This window comes from Zosterops lateralis (genome assembly GCF_965231275.1).
Source record: "Zosterops lateralis genome assembly, chromosome: 6".
NCBI classification, from domain to species: Eukaryota; Metazoa; Chordata; class Aves; order Passeriformes; family Zosteropidae; genus Zosterops; species Zosterops lateralis.
In genome coordinates, this window is record NC_139761.1 from 44510237 (window position 1) to 44528035 (window position 17799).

The 17799-nt window shown below is 40.1% G+C and overlaps 1 protein-coding gene across 1 annotated transcript in view; it reads right to left on the reverse strand.

Moving 5' to 3' along the window:
• Nucleotides 1–17799, reverse strand: part of LRP5 (LDL receptor related protein 5) — a 130964-nt gene that overhangs the window by 7153 nt on the left and 106012 nt on the right. Inside the window, exons 13-22 of the mRNA XM_083863891.1 lie at nucleotides 17239–17441; nucleotides 16749–16960; nucleotides 14663–14853; nucleotides 12591–12800; nucleotides 10325–10450; nucleotides 7106–7342; nucleotides 6446–6556; nucleotides 4620–4856; nucleotides 3201–3340; nucleotides 226–323 (exon numbers count right to left, since the gene is read on the reverse strand). Coding sequence (XP_083720017.1) covers nucleotides 226–323; nucleotides 3201–3340; nucleotides 4620–4856; nucleotides 6446–6556; nucleotides 7106–7342; nucleotides 10325–10450; nucleotides 12591–12800; nucleotides 14663–14853; nucleotides 16749–16960; nucleotides 17239–17441 — 1765 coding nt within the window. The remainder of the gene's footprint in view (nucleotides 1–225; nucleotides 324–3200; nucleotides 3341–4619; nucleotides 4857–6445; nucleotides 6557–7105; nucleotides 7343–10324; nucleotides 10451–12590; nucleotides 12801–14662; nucleotides 14854–16748; nucleotides 16961–17238; nucleotides 17442–17799) is intronic.

Consider the following 17799-nt stretch of genomic DNA (forward strand, 5'->3'; position numbering starts at 1 on the left):
TAGGTGGACTCATGAAATTTTTTTAAGATAAGCTTAAGGGAATGAGCAGAAAACACCAACCTCTATACAGGATGCTCAGGGACTGTTACATAGCAATATAATGTACATCATTTGAATGGTCATTTATTAAGAGAGGAAAAAATTTTTAAATAAAAGTCTGAACATGATCCAAAACTAAAGGCAGATAAATAGAAGATGTAGCAAACCTTTTTATCTGAACTGTACCTGTAAGATCTTGTATTTGAAGGAATGTTTGAGGAATAGAACATCTCTGCATTGTATAAGGAGCGATCGGTAGCTGGGGAAGGAGGCGGGTTCAAAATCTAGAAACAACAGGAACAAGCAGTGTGAAATTTTGGGTTAATTATACAATTTTACTTAGTTTGAAAATAGTATTTATGCCTTCACCCTGCCATTCATCCTTATTCTAGTTTCCTCTCCTAGCTGCTTGAATGTGTTAATGCATTTTTAAAGATCACAGATGTTCATTACTTTGGACTCAGGTACTGTGCAGGCCTTCAAAGTTCTCAGTACAGGGAATTTTCTTCCTCACCACATCTGTTGTTAGGCTGGAAGGCTGGAATAAAGCTGGAAATTAACCCAGTTGGGCTGAATCTAAGTGCACTTCCCTGGGCATAAGGACTGACAGCATCCTCAGCAGATGCTAATGGGAAATTAAAGTATGTTCCACTCCCAGACCCTAAACACGTCCCTAGTCAATAGCAGGGTCAGGAAGCCAAGTTCCTTTACTATAACTAATAAAACCCCATCCTTCCCCAAATGCTTCATTTTCACTCTTGTTCTGTAAACATACAATTTTGGCAGAATTCACAATGCAAAAAGCTATGAACTAAAATATAATTATAGCCTGTCTGTGTATACATAGCATACACACATATGGCTCAGCCATGAGTGCTTACACACAGCTGCTGGTAGCCTTCACAAAAGGAAGAAGTTTATAAGGCTTCAAAATTATTTAGGATTCTTCCACCAGCAGGAAGCTGAACCTCTGACACAGCCATTAGGACATTAGCCTAACCCATGAAGAGTATTTTATCACTTCCAGTGTGGAAAATCACACCCTTGCTACTGATTTGCACATCTTGTACACGGCCTGTCCTGGGCATTTGGCCAACTCATGGCCTGCCCCATTGACCATCCTTCCTCTGCATTTGCTCCTCTCCCACAAAAACACTCTAAAGTCACTGGAGTGGAGAGATCACTGTTTGGATCTTCACTGTGCAGCGTCCAGCAAAGTGACTCCCGGCCTTTGAGTTGAGCTCACTGTTACTAATACTGACAAGCCCTGCATGCAGATTCATGTGAAGGGAGACAAGCTTGAATACCTCCCTTTGCCAGCTGTGGGGAGTGATGAGTAATTGACCCAAGAGCATCTTCCAAACATCAGCTTCCTTGGAGGAACACTGCATGCTACTTGTAGATTGATTCACTCCTACTGACACCCTGAGCTGCATCAATACCACTTCATGTTGAGACTAAATACAGCCAACAGTGTCAGCCAGGATGCCTGTATCCAGATTCTCAGGTATATAAACTGGCATAACTTCTTTGACACTGATTCTTTCCCAGTCTCTATTCACTGGAGCACCTCTCAGTACCACTAAGATGTGTTAAACAAACCAAAAAAGCCAAGAAAACTAGGATGCTCAGATCTGGTCTTTTGATTATGAACATAAAGCTGGGTAATTAGCTACCAGGCTAATTACCAAAACACCAAAACATTTGGATTAAGCAGTACCTTAACGTAACAAAGTTCTTGCAACAGCTTCCTTCTAAGAACCCAGCAAGCCTTTCATGAAGGAAACACTCTATCATCCCTGCAGGCCCTGGCTGACATAGCAAAGTGTGGAAAAAGAATTCCCAGCAACAGTCAGATTAATTTAGGCCAGAAGTCAAATGGAAAAGTTGATCTTTTGGCCGACACAGATCCCATAGAATCACACAGGCAGATCAGCTCTTGGGCTTCTTTTCTCTTTCAAGCTTTATTTAAGTAAATGTTTTTTCTGTTCATCCTTTTTAGTGTGGTGCTGACACTTCAATCAGGTCTAGCATGAAATTGTTCAGCACATTACAGAGACACTGGTGATGCATGAGACAAGCTAAATCAGGAGCGCTGCTGAGTTCCAAACATGAAGGCTTCACAGAGAAGACAATGCAAGAAGTAAGTACCCAATTGTACCTTACCAACAGATAAACTCACCAGTCTCTCTTTTCTATTTTTTGCCCTTCTTAAAGGACAAGAAAGTACCTTGGTAACTGGCCAAAATGCTATCAGGCAAAATGCCCACACAGAGCATAACAGCTTACATGTAAATACAAATGCATGTATATACCCACACAGCATGTGGCCTCCTGATTCAGTACTACACAAAAATCCCCTCCATAGCTGGCAGATCAACTCTGGCAGCTTGTTGTGTGTACCCAAAAGGCAATGAAGGTATTGCTCAGAAGCACAATGGGGAAAAAAAAATCATGACAAAACATGCTGGCAAACAAGAACCTTTGTATGTCTCTCCTACAGATTCAGAGAGGACTCTTTCCATTCAGAATATACACCTTGGAATTTGTGTAACTGTGATATGGGGACGAGAATTCTGTGACTTCCAACACTCAAAAGCCAGAAATGGAGCTAAATTATAGCTGAAAAAATGCAAGCAAAGTAACCTCTGCCTCTACCCTGCTGTACCAGTGTTTTCTCCCAGTGTATGCACTTGGTTTTCTGAATCAATAATCAACTCTTCATCTGAACACCAAGTCAAGCTTATTTCATACACGTTTTCATACTAGTCCTGTTTTGTTTTGCTTGCCTTGTTACTCCATGTATGCCTGCAACATTCAGCAGTGCAAAATGTCATTGGGCCACAGCCATCAGAGTTAACAAAGAACAGAGGTGGCGTCTCCAAGGGAAGAACAGAAATACCCAGGAATAAACAAGCTGAATATCACTCTGATAATGAAACATTTTGGACATCACAGAGCACAGAGCATAATCCTGATGGACTACAATAAAGCCCTTCTGTGAAGTTCAGCAAGTGTCAAAATGGGCCTGCATATCACAAATAGTAACACCCAAGAGTTGTTAACAGTTGTTAACATTTACTTAGCAAGAACAAAGCTGCACCTTTACTTTCTTCAGAAGCAGGAGATTCCTAACTCACCAGTGTATTTCCATGACATACCTGTGGGTAGAAAGTGGCTTTAGTGCTGGATGAGCTACTTGAAGATGCTCCAGTAACGTGGTTTCTGTCATACAGTGGGGCACCACTGCTTCCTCCCATGAGACTCATGGAGCTAATCATGGACTTTCCACAAGAGATTCCTGCATTTAAACAGAGAGGAAAACAAGGTTAGATAAACCACAGTGTTATTTATTAATGCCAAACAAACCACATCCCTAGCTTTGCAAACCCGTGCAACGATAATGGTTATCACACTTTGGGAAGACTGCTTTCTGTAAGAACTTCAGGATTACAAGGAAGGACACTTTGTAAAGAAAACATTTCACCCTCAGACCACCTCTTGTCTCAATGCAGCACTGAATTCCTCACAACCTACTATCACACTGCTGAGAAAGGAATCTTCAGAACAGCTGATCCAAACTGTTCACTCAAATTAACTAAGAAATTTTCCAATTAAAGGAAGTTAAGGATTTGAAAAAAAAAAATTACAATGCCCAAAAAACAAGCTTGAGACCTCCAAACTTTCAATTTCCATTGCAAGAAATGCAATTGCAAGTACATGAGTAACTGCAAAACACAATTATTTTTACTGAAAATAATCACAGCTAAAATTGAAAATCAGCAGAGAGAAAAAGAAGGAAACCTGAGTTAGAGGAAAATGGAAGATGTCATTCTCCAATCTGTTTTACTACAATATATTCTTCACTCAGATAATTAATTTTCAGCTTCTTTCTGTCAGACCATTCAGTGCTAATGTAAGAGGTAAGTCTGGGAAGTTTTCAGAACCTTTTTTTTTGGTTTTTTTTCAAATGCAGGAAGTATTTATTAGAAGCAGAGTAAGTATTTGTAATCATGCTTCGTGACTATATATCCTTCTTGGAAATGCCATGGTATTAGAAACCTTTCTTTTCTTTAGAATTAACATAAATAGTAAAATTTTCAGCTGTTGTAACTTGTCACAACAATATGGATTAGAAAAAGCTAACAAATATGGATGAGAATCAGAATGACAGCTTGGTTTAGCACCTACAGAAGTACAGATGAAAACCACTGATACTTGCTTTAATTAAAAAAGCTTTAGTGTGAAGTCCAATTTAAAACACCCCTGCAAAGATTTCACCTGCAATTATTTCATCCTCTAATTTTATTTCCTACCACAAAAAAACCTCTTGATAACCATAGTAACATAATTTAAGCAGGAACAGCTGACTATAGCCATTAAAATGCAAGAAAAGCTAATAGATTTTACATATTTGATTCAAATGACAGATTCATCCCAAAACCATTGAGCAGACCAACATCTAATTTCTGCTCTTTGAAAACTCCACAATCCAGCAGCCTTAATAATGTGTAAAACTTGAAATCCAGACAATGTAATGGTACCGATCAGATGCAAGGTCCTTAGCACAGCACCCTTACCAGTGAAAGTGCCATGTTGAGAACTTCCTGGAGCAATGAAGTTAAGAGGGACGTGGGGAGTACCACTGACATACTCGTGTGGAAAAGGACTGTTGGGGCCGGCGTAGCGCTGGCACACCACCCGCTGGCAAACAAAGTACATCCCTCCCATGACAAAAAGGGACAGGATTATCCCAATGACAGGACCGATGGCACTGCTGTGCGGCTGGGACTCATCTGAGGCTGGCTTCGATTTTTCTGGAAAGAGAGGAGAAGATTAAAAGTGGTCATTTGTTGCTATAGGACACGAAAGAAAGACTCCAAATATTTCAGAAGGAAAAGAGCATAGAAAATGAAGGCTTTGTTTTCTAATTCTTACTGCCTTTTATAAGGCGTTCAGATACTGACTTGACATGATTGGTGAATAGGAACAACACCTCTCTAATCCCATTGGTTAACTAGAGAAACAGCAAGACACCACCTGGAGAAAGATTGTTTTGAGAAAGGATAATTGTGTGCCAAGATTGTTTTGAGAAGAAACTTTCTTGAGAAATTTTTTCCTTGGGAAAAAGTTAGCAGCTGCTAGGCAGGCTAAAAATCTTTCAGACTCAGAAATCTCAAGCTCACAGTCATTAAACATGGAGCAGTGTAGATGCTGCTGTCCCGGAGCTCATTTAGCAAATCAGTCAGCACACAGCCATTCATAGAGTGCCTTTAAAAGCATCTGCATCACACTCAGGCGTCTGTAACTCCAGATATTCTGATTCAACACACAAGATTTCATGCCTACTCTTCCCCTCCATAAATCAGTATGAGCAAAGTACTTTGTTTTTGTCTAGCAATTTATCTTGTAATGGGATTACTTATCTTGATAGAGCAACAGTCTAGAAAAGTTTCTTTTTCTATTCACAACTAGGGCTCCTTTTACCATTCTTACTCATTAATACACTTTTCCTTGCAGTATCCTCCACAAAGATGGAAGGAAGAAACAAAGCTACCTTGGATCAAACTTTGTGAGCCCTCCTCTCATCCCAGCAGTGGCACAGCTTCTGACAACTGGTGCTTCAAAACATGACAAGGTCTAAGATGTTAAAAACTTCACAATCTGCTAAGGTTAGTCCTAGAGGCAATGTGAATGCAGCATTTCTCTACACAAACCCAGTGCAAGCTATTTGTTCAGAAGGAACTCCATACAGACCAGCACATCTATTTGCTTTTATTCTAAAATGCTTTGTTCCAACTATTTTGCCAAACCACTTGTGTGATTCTAAACGCTCCTTCCATCTGCCCTGTTGCCTGAATACTTCATGCTCTAGTCACTCCAATGCTGCAAAACAACAGAAATTGCAAGAAGAGCAAAAGTAAGTGAATTTTAGTGTCCACTTTGGACTGCAAAGTAACAGACTCTCTAAGGACTAACACAACAGCTGCCATCAGCACGTCTGTAACTTGCATATATCTACTACCATGAGAATTCAAAGTTACATTTTTCCCAGAAAAATCAACATCTCTCCATATATTTCTTTTACACCTGCACTGTAAGAGGCCGGTTTGTGGTCTCTTGTGGACACTTGCTCATTGCGTGTTAGCTCCTCCACATAATTAGCCTCCAGTTTGGCCCTGCTATTGCAGTGGATAGGGCTGCACATTTTTAAAAGCCACTCCAGGCTTAGTAGCAGTTCTGCAAGTTCCAAGACACTGAGCACAGTCAAATCAGGTTTCCCTAAGGATAATTCTTAAGGCCCTTCTGAAATACTCTTCCCTGAAAGAATATTGCTCTGCAAAGACCAGGGCTCTGCACAGGGGTGTAGAACACAGCACCAGAATGTCAAGAAAAGACATCTCACCACACATGAGCTCGTCAGAGCCGTCGATGCAATCCGGAAAGGAGTCACACTGCTGCTTCAGGAGGATGCACTGTCCACTTGCACATCGGAACTGGTTGGGCAGACAAATTGCTGCACAGAAAGAAAGGAAAATTCAGGTACTGACAGCAGAGGAGCATTTGAGCCTCTTGAGAAAACTGGAAGAAGTGAGTTCCATATTATGATCAGGCACCACAATACTGCTGTGGGTAAATTGCAAGCCTGTGTATCTCTAGTTCTTCCTCCTTGTTGTTATACATCTTAGTCAGTGAATCTAAAATAAAATTCTGGTCCCAGTAACTTCCAATCCTTTGTCAAATCAGTCCTGCAGGGGCAAAACTAAGATCAAATCAGCGTGAATCTCTTACAATACCTAACAAAGTGTAGTTGATCACCTGATATGTTAATAAAATGTAGTAATGTGGCATATTATAAAACCTTATGTACTCCATACCTATTTTATGTATACATAATAGATATATTATGTGTAATATATCCTTGTGAGTAACTGCTAAATTTCTTATCTATATTCAGGAACTTCTGTCTCAACAAAAAGGGCTTGTATCTATACATTTCAAGAACAGTTAGAATCCCAAAGGGATGCTGGTGTTAGAACAATGAGTTCAGGAAAACTGATCTTACTATCGCAATCTGCTTCATCAGATTTATCTTGACAGTCAATTTCTCCATTGCACCGCAAGTGTGCATCAATGCACTGTCCCTTCTCACACTGGAACTGGGATGCAGAGCATATAGGGCAGCTATCTTCATCACTCTGGTCATCACACTCAGGAAACCCATCACACCGCCACGCCATTGGAATACAGTCAATCTCTCCAGTTGCACATGTAAACTGGTCTGGGGAGCAAGTTGGAGGTTCTGGAGAAAGAGAAAACATATCAGATTTGTATACTCAATCTTATCCCTTTCAACAGAGTAAAAATATGACAGAGTTTGTCAAGAAAAGCACACTTATTCCTCCCCTGGAGTTCTTCCATGACTACATTAAGATTCCAGCTTAGAGGAAAACATCATTTTGAATAGGGAATGAAATTTTACCAACTTCATAACAAACACTGGATGCATGCTGATAGAAGAAGTTTGTTTTAGCAGTCAAGCATTGAACTAAGGGCAGGAGCTACAAATACTTGCTTTGTCTCTAACAGCCACCTTTTGGAAAACACTGTCATATACATAAATTCAAAAGAATATTCAATTTCTGATTGCAAACCAGATTCTAAACAATTCTAATCCCTGCAATTATATTAGCCTGGACCAATTCTTCATCAAAAAACCCGAGAGAATGTATTAATTGACAATGAATACATCTAAAACATATAACATATAACTTCTACAGTATCTGTTTCATTATTTTTCCAGCAGCTTTTCCACAAAAAAAAAATCTGAGTCAGTTATGAATTGAAAAATATGAACAGAAAAAAAATAAATCTGTATAGGAGTGGTAAACATTAAGCTAAATTCTCTTGCTGGAAAGTCTCCGGGCTGCAGGTCAGTGAAGGTTCAGAGAGCAGTCTAAGGAGCACTGGAGGCCTGCCCTAATCTTATATTCTCTCACTATAGAGACAGACCAATTTAACTTGTGCACAGCCATTTTTTTGTTTGTTGGACCTAAAAAAGATGTGACTTCCTTCAAGTTTGACTTTTCATGGACCCCAAGACTCTGGTATCACTCTTTTTTACATCCATACTATTGTTCAAGTTGCCCGATTTGAAAAGGTGCAGGGCCAAAACCCTGTGACATAATCAAATCATTTAGCAGAGGAAGCCACTCCTCCCCATAGCTGCTGATGCCCAGTTATGCTCTGAGTAGATGCTTCTCCACTTGGATTAAGAGAGAACCACATCATACCCTGCCTATAACAACAGTATGATCCAGCTAGAGACATGCTCTGGCACTGGATGGTAACACTCCTCTGGAAGCCCAGTGGGCTTTTCTTAAGATTCAGGCTCAGGAATGGACTTCACAAAAAACCCAGCATAAGGAAGGTTTCTTAGCTGTATGAGTATTTTTTCTCCTGAGGGTGGTGTTAAAAATTCTAGAATTACATGTAAACAGTTTTCAAAGTGCTGCTGTTCTTTATTCATTAGGGAGAGAAAGTTCAAGGATGAAACAAAAGTATAAACAAGAGCTTGAAAAACAAACTGTGAATAAAAATCAAAATGTGCTTGAGTTTGGAAAAAATTACTATTTTCTCAAGTTCCTAATTTATGACTATTTGGAGAAGCAATATGAGAATTACAAATGTAGCCAGTGACCTGACAGCTGTAGGTAAGATAAAGATGCCAGACATACATATTTAGGTAATTCTTGGAGTAAGTTTTGATACAAGTGTGCTGTTTGGATAATTCAACAGACAGATCACTACTTCTGCATTTAAAGGCACATTTAAGGTTGCACTATGGTTGCACTTGGCAAACACAAGCTTGTGTTAAAAAACTTGACAAAAGCATTCATAAGGATGTCCAGAACATGGACAAATGTTCTCCAGCCAACTAAGCTATTTTGAACATTGGGTAGTGGCTGTTACTAGGACAGACAACATGGGTTAAAAAGTAGTTGCAGGCTTAATGAAAGATTAGAATTAAAAAAAAGACACTGAAATGCAGGCCCCTGAATTTTAAGATTTAGAGCTGAAGACCCAAAGGAGTGGAATGTGAGACTCTCTCGCTGTCCACGTTGTGCAACAACACCACAGCAAGAAGTATAATTAGATTGATCCACCCTGCCCTCCCATGTAACCACCACTACTCTAAAGCCACATAACGTGTTGTGGTCGTGGGAAAGAAAACAGTTTATCATGGAAATGACTGTCCCATGAGAGTTCAGAGTTCAACCAGAAAATGAAATCCACAGCAAAATAAATACATGAAAAGAAGTCAGGAGGACCAAGAGTGCCAAACAACTTAAGATATAATGCCTCCCAAAAAGAAACAATGTTTTGTTTTGAATTCCCTCTGCAAGCATAATGTTAACAGTTTTAAAAATACTAGGATGGTAAAAGGGAAGGCTAAAGGAAAAGTCTACCATGTGGAAAGAGGAGAATTACCTTAATTAAAAAGTATCACAATGGAACCTACATTTGATAAGTAGCCAGTACAGTGTTTCATGGTACAAGACTAAATTAATTTCAAAGACTGGAGTCTCATACTGTGGGAATCATAGGCACAATTTCTGCTGCTAGGTCATCACATGTCGCTATTCACAACACACAAAGGACGAAGCAAGCAGCAGAAGGTCAGACAAGGAAAGCTCTGCCTTCATTTTCTGACTCCATCTTATATAAACTTTGATCCGAGGGCCAAGGATTGGTTATACAGGTTTCCACCTCATGGATCTCGTTGGTGAACATCACCATCAATCATGTTTCTCCTCCCAGAGGAGACACATGTAAACACACAGATAGGTTCTAAAAATACATATTGTTTACATCAAGCTGCATGAGAATTTTCACTGCAAAGATTCAAACATTCAAAAGCAAGAAAATTCAGGGCGACATCCACAGGTTGATGTAACATCATCTTATAAACACTTGTTTAAAGCACAAACCTGTCACATCATACAATCATAAAAATCTCAGCAGAAGATTCAAGTATTTTAAGGTCAAAGAAGAATATTCTGCTCAGAATGAAAAGTCACATGTGCCCAAAACCTCAAGCAGAAAACAGCTGGTACAACTACCAAAGACTAACATACTGCAGCACAACATGTACAGAATAACTGTGTGTAAATCCACATTTTGGAATGGAATGCAACCTCAGCTGTGATGTTTTTGATACAAATTGATTAGCAGCACTGTTAAAGATAACTCACGATTAGCAGCACTGTTAAACATAACTCACCTCCACATGTTAAGAGATTCTGTAGAAGCACAAGGTGCTCAGGACATGAGCATCTTGGAGTTCCATCCCCTTTGGCAATGCAGATGTGTGAACAGCCACCATTGTCACGGGAGCATGGATGGACAGCTGGTGAAACACAGAAAAAGATATTATGTAGCATAAAAGAAATTATAACTATTCCTTGATAGGGCAAAATCAAAAACTACTCACAAACCACTTTTGTCTAAGTAACCAAGATTTCCCAGCTAATTATTAGGAAGATACATGCAGGATTTTTCAGTTCAATGCTTGAAAGCTGATTTATTACTTCGTAAGAACTAAAGTTCTCCCAGTCACAGTAATAGAGCAACCTGATCAAGTTGAAGATGTCCCAGCCCATTGCAGAGAGTTGGAATTGGATGACCTTCAAAACGTCCCTTCCAACCCAAACCATTCTATGATTCTATCATATGGAGACCTTTCAAGAACTTCTAAAAAGAATTGGGGAGCTGAAGTGAAAAGAACTGAAAAGGCAGATTTGAGAAGGCTGCATTTACATCTCTACCTAGATACCCCACCTTTATTTCTAGGGTGGGCATCAAGAAATAATATATGTCACTGCAGAATGCCAACCTGCAAACCCCTCAAGATTTCCCCTTTAAAGAGCTCTTAATACCTAGAGCCTCAACTTCCCTGTTCCTCACAAAACTGCAATACAGTCACAAATATTTTTCGGTCATTTTTTAAAGATAGGAAGCTACGCATTTGTGTTCCCAATCAGTTACCCAGAAGCACTGAGAGGTCCCAAAAGAATGATATTTAATGAAATATGAAACAGGATATGAAACAGGCACAGAGATTGGAAGCCATTGTCTGATGACCCCAGCCCAACAGTCAGAAGAGACTCAGTCTCTTGCCTGCTTATTCAGGCTGATAGTTGAGCATCTGCTGCATCGATCTGTGGGGCTACAGCCTGTGTTATTTGTGATGCTGCTCAACAGTGCATTCTTTCCTACTGCTCAGGAACAAGAAATTGTATAATACCATAATTTCTCTGCCAAAGTTGTTTCCCAACTGTCCAGGCTTCTCAGCAACCTGCTTTCTACCTTTAACAAATTTATGAGTTTAATACAGTGTTTGAGGCATGAGTTGTTCACAGAACTGCATGCATATATACCTGCATGTGCATATGTATATTTACTCCCCTGTTGTAACAGAAATCACCTATGTAGAAATTTTTCAGCTGCAAAAGAGGATTCCTTTTCCCCATCTTAAATAAACAGAGGGGGTAAAAGCAAAGCCTTTTTTTAACACTGTTGAGAATAAAAGAAAAAAATCTTTTTGCTTCAGTCAGTATTACCTTGAAATATACCAATATATGTGAAATGTGTCAAGTAGCACAGAAGAAGAAAAGCTGGGTATTGTGAAAGAAAAAAGAACCTCTGGGTCATGATTACCCCCTAGAATCTACTACAGTTTAAATGCTTATATTACCTGATTTGTAACAGCTTACCCACATACACAAGTTCGAAAATACTTTCAGCCATCACAGAAACTAATGTATGTGACACAGCGTGTCTGCTGTGAAGTTGAATCACTTCTGAAGATTAAAGCATTATGCACTAATGTACCCTCCCTATATAAGACAACTTTCTTTTACAATTCTGTTAGAAGGAAGAGCTGCAGGTTGTCACTTTGAGGGGTGACTACTTGAAGAGATTTCTGCACTCTCCACCAAACCACAGTAATTTGGACCACTAGACCAGAAAAAGAACATCCTGCATGCATGATCCCTTTCAGATGTGAGCACCTAAAATGCTCCACCTCTGTTGGGAGAAAAATTACACATCAACAGTATAACTCATTGCAGGAGCTTCCTCCCGATTTTGCCTCCCTCAGTGCGGGCTTTTACATCATCCATTGTGCCAAGGTAAACCAATCATACCTTTACACAGGAGTCTGAGGCACCTGGAGAGAAAGCAAGTACAATCCCTTTGGTTCTTATTAGAGGTTTTTCCAAGACCTATTACTTGATTGTACTTAGAAAATTAACCACCAGAATTTTAAGTAGCTTTTAGACTAAATTCGGTGTCATGTGTGTTCTAGCTGTGCAGCAGTAGTCCTCTCAACAAGGAGAAATTTATTTCTCCTCCTCTCCTGCAATCCTGACTGGTCAAGCTGAAAGCATTCCATGGATTATTTGAAGCCCATGGGCAACATTATTACAATATTCAGCTCCTTGAAGACCTTGAGATGCAATACCAAGACATCAAATACTGAAACTCACAGAATTCTTCCATATCAAGCTCTTCCACAGCATGAATTCCTGTTAGGTGAGCAATCCGGCCTTGAATTCTAGTCCTTTTGTACCCATTCACTTTCTCCACTCTCTCAATCATCTGCTGCTGACGATCAATCCAATACAAGTGATTCCCCAGCACAGTGAGTCCCATGGGCTGAAGAATGTTGGAGTCCTCCAGGGTCACACGGTTGGCACCTGAGACCAACAAAAACAAAGATTAGTTTTACACCAGTCGACTTCAAAGCTATTCCTTAAAACAACATCACAAAGCAACATCCCAGCTAAAACCAAACCAAACCTTGGAGACAGTGAGCTACAAGGTCACTGACTTCATCTGTCTCTGCAGGCCAAGGCTCTGCTTGTTCAGTCTGATCTCAGGTATATGCTACCAGGTGCCACATCCTGAGGGCAAGCAGATCCAACATGAAACCCAGCTCATCCCTGCACAGCCCGGCTGGTCAGCCAGCCATGCTCAGCCTCACACTGACATCTCTGTTGTGCACAACTGTGAGCACTCCCAGAAGCTGATACTGACTCAGCTCTTAGTCCAAAAGTTTTACAGTGCACTCACACACGGAGCAGTACATTTTTTCTGGAATCTATAAGCAAGAGTGAAATACAACCAATTTAGCTTCACTGCCATTACTCAAATGAAACATATTCATCATGCAAAGCAAGAGGCAAGTACCAAACCTTGTCACAGCTTATGTGACAACCACAGATATATGATCAAAAAAGAACACCTCTTAAAAAAGCCCCAACTTTTTTTATTTAGTAACTTACCAGAAAACCCAAAGTTTAAGTGACTCAATATAGGAACACTGTCAAATGCTCAGTCTCTCTGATTTATAAAAATGTGTAAAAACCTGCTTTAAGCCAATAAGTAAAAAGGAGGTCAAGTAAAAATGCATTTATTAACAGTTTTCACTTTAATTACTTGCAGTCTTCTGCCCTACACTTAGAGTCATTTAATTATTGCTTTTGTTACTCTTTTCTAGGGTGAAGATAATCCAAATTATTCTATTAATTCTCTGAAACCATTCTGACCCTGTGTATGCCTATGCAACTGGATATATTTTATTTTAAAAGTGAAAATTTAAAACAAAATCATAACTTGGTGCTACTTCTGCGCTCATAATTAATTTTGGAACTATGACCTTATGTCTGCGTGTATATAAAAAATGTAAGTTTTTAATATCTACACAAAACGAGATTATAGAATCCACATAATAAAAATGCTATGAGAACTCAATTCAACTAATTTGCTGCTATTATATAATAATCAATTATCCAGAGCTCAGCCAAGCATGAGACTGTAACATCAGCAGGTTCTATTAGTTTTGCACATGGACCGGTTAGAACAGCTCCAGAGGAGAGTCATGAAGATGACCAGAGGGCAGGAGCACCTCTCCTATGAGAACAGGCTGAGAGAGTTGGGGTTGTTCAGCAACTTTTATATTTAAGTTGCTCAGCAGAGTCAATTTCTGCACTTGTTCAGGACTATCAAGTGCTGAAGTCACTGGTGAACCATGCTCTCTAAGATTCACGAGGTGCTATTACTTGGTATGTGGATTAATGCTTTATATTACTGATGTGGGAAAACTGATGAGTTGACATCTCTCCACTGTGTTCCAATGACGCTATTTCAGATGAGCTGTCTTATCACCTAGATCAGGAAAAAAAATTTGCCCTTTCTTCTGTTTTTTTCAAGCTACATTTTTAAGCTCCAGAGAAAGAAAAATTGAAAAGTATGTGAACTTTTCAAACCACTAAGAAAAAAAAGGGGCACAGAGGAGGTGATTTAGGGGTGCCATGACTAACAACCCTTTCAGAACATATCAAAAGTCAAATGGCTGTCTTGGAGGGTGTCACTCATTACAGTCATGTCTATTCTAATTACATCAAAGATGGGAGCCTACCAGAAATTGCTGTCTGTGACTGCCTACACAGAACGGGCAACGGAGGAGATGAAAGTCACCGGGGTCAGCATCAAAGAGGGAATGAAGTCCTATACATGCTAACACTGTGCTGCAAATATTTAACTTCATACCACATACCTGACAGGTCACAGCTTTCGATGCGCTTCAGATCTGCATCCACCCAGAAAAGCTTTCCAAGTTTGTTGTCAACCACCAGTGCTACGGGTCGGATCAAGCCAGTTGTAAAGAGCACTTCTCTCTCTGTGCCATCCAGGGCTGCACGCTCAATCTTGGGAGCTCTCTCCTGCATGTTGGTGAAGTACATGTACCTGAGAACACAGACAGCACCGCTGAACTGGGAGCTCCAGGGACAGGGAATGCCCCTTTGTGCACAGTGTCTTGCAACCCATGTTGTAAACGGGAATGGTTTCACAGGCATGGCTGTGGTGACTGCTCCCAGGTGCAAAGATCCAGAACCAAACATATGCTAACTGACACACTCAACCTGAAATTAATAGGATTTATCTCCAGGCCACAAAGTGCCTCAGCAGTGCTGCACAGCACACTGCTCCTGCAGAGTTGGGGCTTGTAAGAGACTAGCACAGATCTTCTCCAACTCTCCCTGGGCAAAGCTGTCCCCACTTACAAATCAAAGTCCAGAAGTCCTTTTCTGACAAAAAAACCATTAACCACCACTTCCTTTCCTTCTAGGTTATCTTTCCTTCTCAGCAAGTAAAATCTCCTACCAAACTTAAGAAAAGATTACACAAGAACAACTGATAACAACTGAGAACATGTTCCTGACATCTTAGTTCCATAAAATCTTTATATCTCTCTAAGCCAGTTCAGTTGCAAACAAAAGCAGTCTCTGCCCTCCTCATGCACAGAGGAAAAAGGGTTTGTGCACCCCCACAATGAACTGAGACCTCGTTAAAGGAAAAGTCCACTATTTTTTCAGTGGTGAGTAACATGGGCAAACTCTCCAACAGCATGGGCTGCATTGCTGCATAGCTTTTCCTTATGGCACAAGGAGGTGAGGCAGCAGTCAGAACATGCAGCCAAGGGAGAGGTGGAGGAAGAAATTTCTGTAACCATGGCAGAAGTTGTTGAAGATCACTCATTCAGCTCTCCCAGACAGTCACAGTGTTTAGCATAGTGTCCTCCTCATTTTTCCTCCTTTAATTTTTTAAATGGATTTAGTGTTAAATCACTTGAAAACCTGACTAGAAAGGCTGAGAGATTTAGAGATCAACAAACCCAAACTCCCATTTTAATGGAGAAAGCAGCTAAGCTTTTATAAACACAAACTATATCCAAGTGACTTAGTCCCAGTAAGATTAGAATCTTTCCTCTAATCCCCCTCTCCCCACAACAGCTTTTGAACTGTGCAGAGTACACTGGTATAAAACACCAGTCTTATAAATGCTCCAGACAGTCTCTGAGTACTACTGTATCAATGCAGTTGTGAAATATTGTCATTCAACATCTGCCAAGCACATGGTAAGCCATTTAGCAGTAAATTGGGATTTGAACATCTAACTTACTAAAGAGAACAGTAAAGGACCATATTTGACACCTAAGAAGAACCATATTTCACATTAATCTGCTAACTACCAGAAGCAGATAGAGTGTCTGCTGAATCTAACCAAAACTGCTTTGCAGCTAAACAACATATCTTCCTCCTATGGAAAATCACTCTAGTGCATCCTACCTGCTTTAATTCATTTCAGATGTTTTAAAGATACACATTACAGCAGAACTAACTTAAACATAAGGGGCTTAAGTGTTTAAGCTTTATGCTACTACATTAGCAGGAATAGTTGTATCAAATTAGAAGCTCCTTTCTTTACTCCTAGAAACATTTATTTTATGATGACGTAACATTTTTGATCCAGATTCTGAGGTGATACAGACTCTCTTGTTTTTCTTGTTAGGCAGCAGGGCTGTGCAGCCACACAGAGAACAGGACAAGGTGGTTTTGCTTTGCTGTCACCACCTGGGTTAGTGCCTCACACATGGCTGTGAGAACAGAGGCAAAGGACAGAACAGGAAGAGAAAGCTGGACACCTTCAGAACCCAGAACTGGATAAGCAGTCACCTAAACCCTGAACAATATTCTAAACTTCTCTTTGTAAAAACAGACAGATGCAGCACAGGATTCTCACACACAGAGCTGGCACACGTCCCTGCAGTGCTCTGTACCAGGAGCAGGAAGGAAGCTCACCCTCGCTCTGCATTCACTACGATGGCTCTGGGCCTGTCGTGGTCCCCTCGCAGCACCATCCCGATGGATTCGCCATTCAGCCGGTGCACGTTGACAGAATTTGTGGCCTCACAGGTCCAGTACAAGGTATGGCTGTATATATCAATGCTGAGGTCGTGTGGCTGCTTCTCCGGGTTCTGACTTTGGTTTGGGGTACTCATTACAGTGAAAGGCTGCAAGACAACACATGGGCAATGATTTCTAACCTTTATTCTGATGACTGACTGAAAAACACTGATTGCACAGAAAGCATGATGGTTTAGAAACCCCTAAAATCACAATCCTAAAAATGTTCACTAATTCTCATATATAAATAGAATATTCGTAAGTGCTGACAAGAGCAGTTGACAGTGACAATCCCTTGGTGTGGCAGATAGAAGAGGAAGGTCAAGTATAAAATAAAAGCACACAAAAAGTCTGACACAAAACTATATACAAGATGTACACTTACCTGGGTGCCATCATCTTTGGCTCTTTTTATAATATTCTGGCGTCCATCCACCCAGTAGATCAATTTATCTAAGGGATCATAATCAATAGCCTTGACGTTTCTCAGACCATGCATAGGTAGGATGATATCTGGGCTTTGCTGATCATCAGGTATCATCCTGCTGATGGCAGATTTCTGGCTAAATAGCAGGAAACTAGCAGGGGCTGGAACAAGCCAAAACAGAATGTATGAGAAAGTACAATTCCCAAAAATATATCCCCACAGAAGAAAGAAGATTTTTAGAACAAAGTCACAGAGACATTAATAATCACATCGAAAATCAAATAATTCCTTACTTTTTGCTATAAAAAAATGTTTCTTTCTATAGTTATAAAAGGAGATCAGGTTAAATCTGCAGGACCTGCCTTTCAAAAACTCATCCTTTCATTCAGTTAAAATTGCCTTATATGCTACTATGCACCCATTTTCTATTCATGTGCCATTTTTACTGGAAACTTAAGTTCCTATTGGGCAACCAGTCAACTGGCAGGCTCATAAAACCACATGCAGGGAGAAAACAAA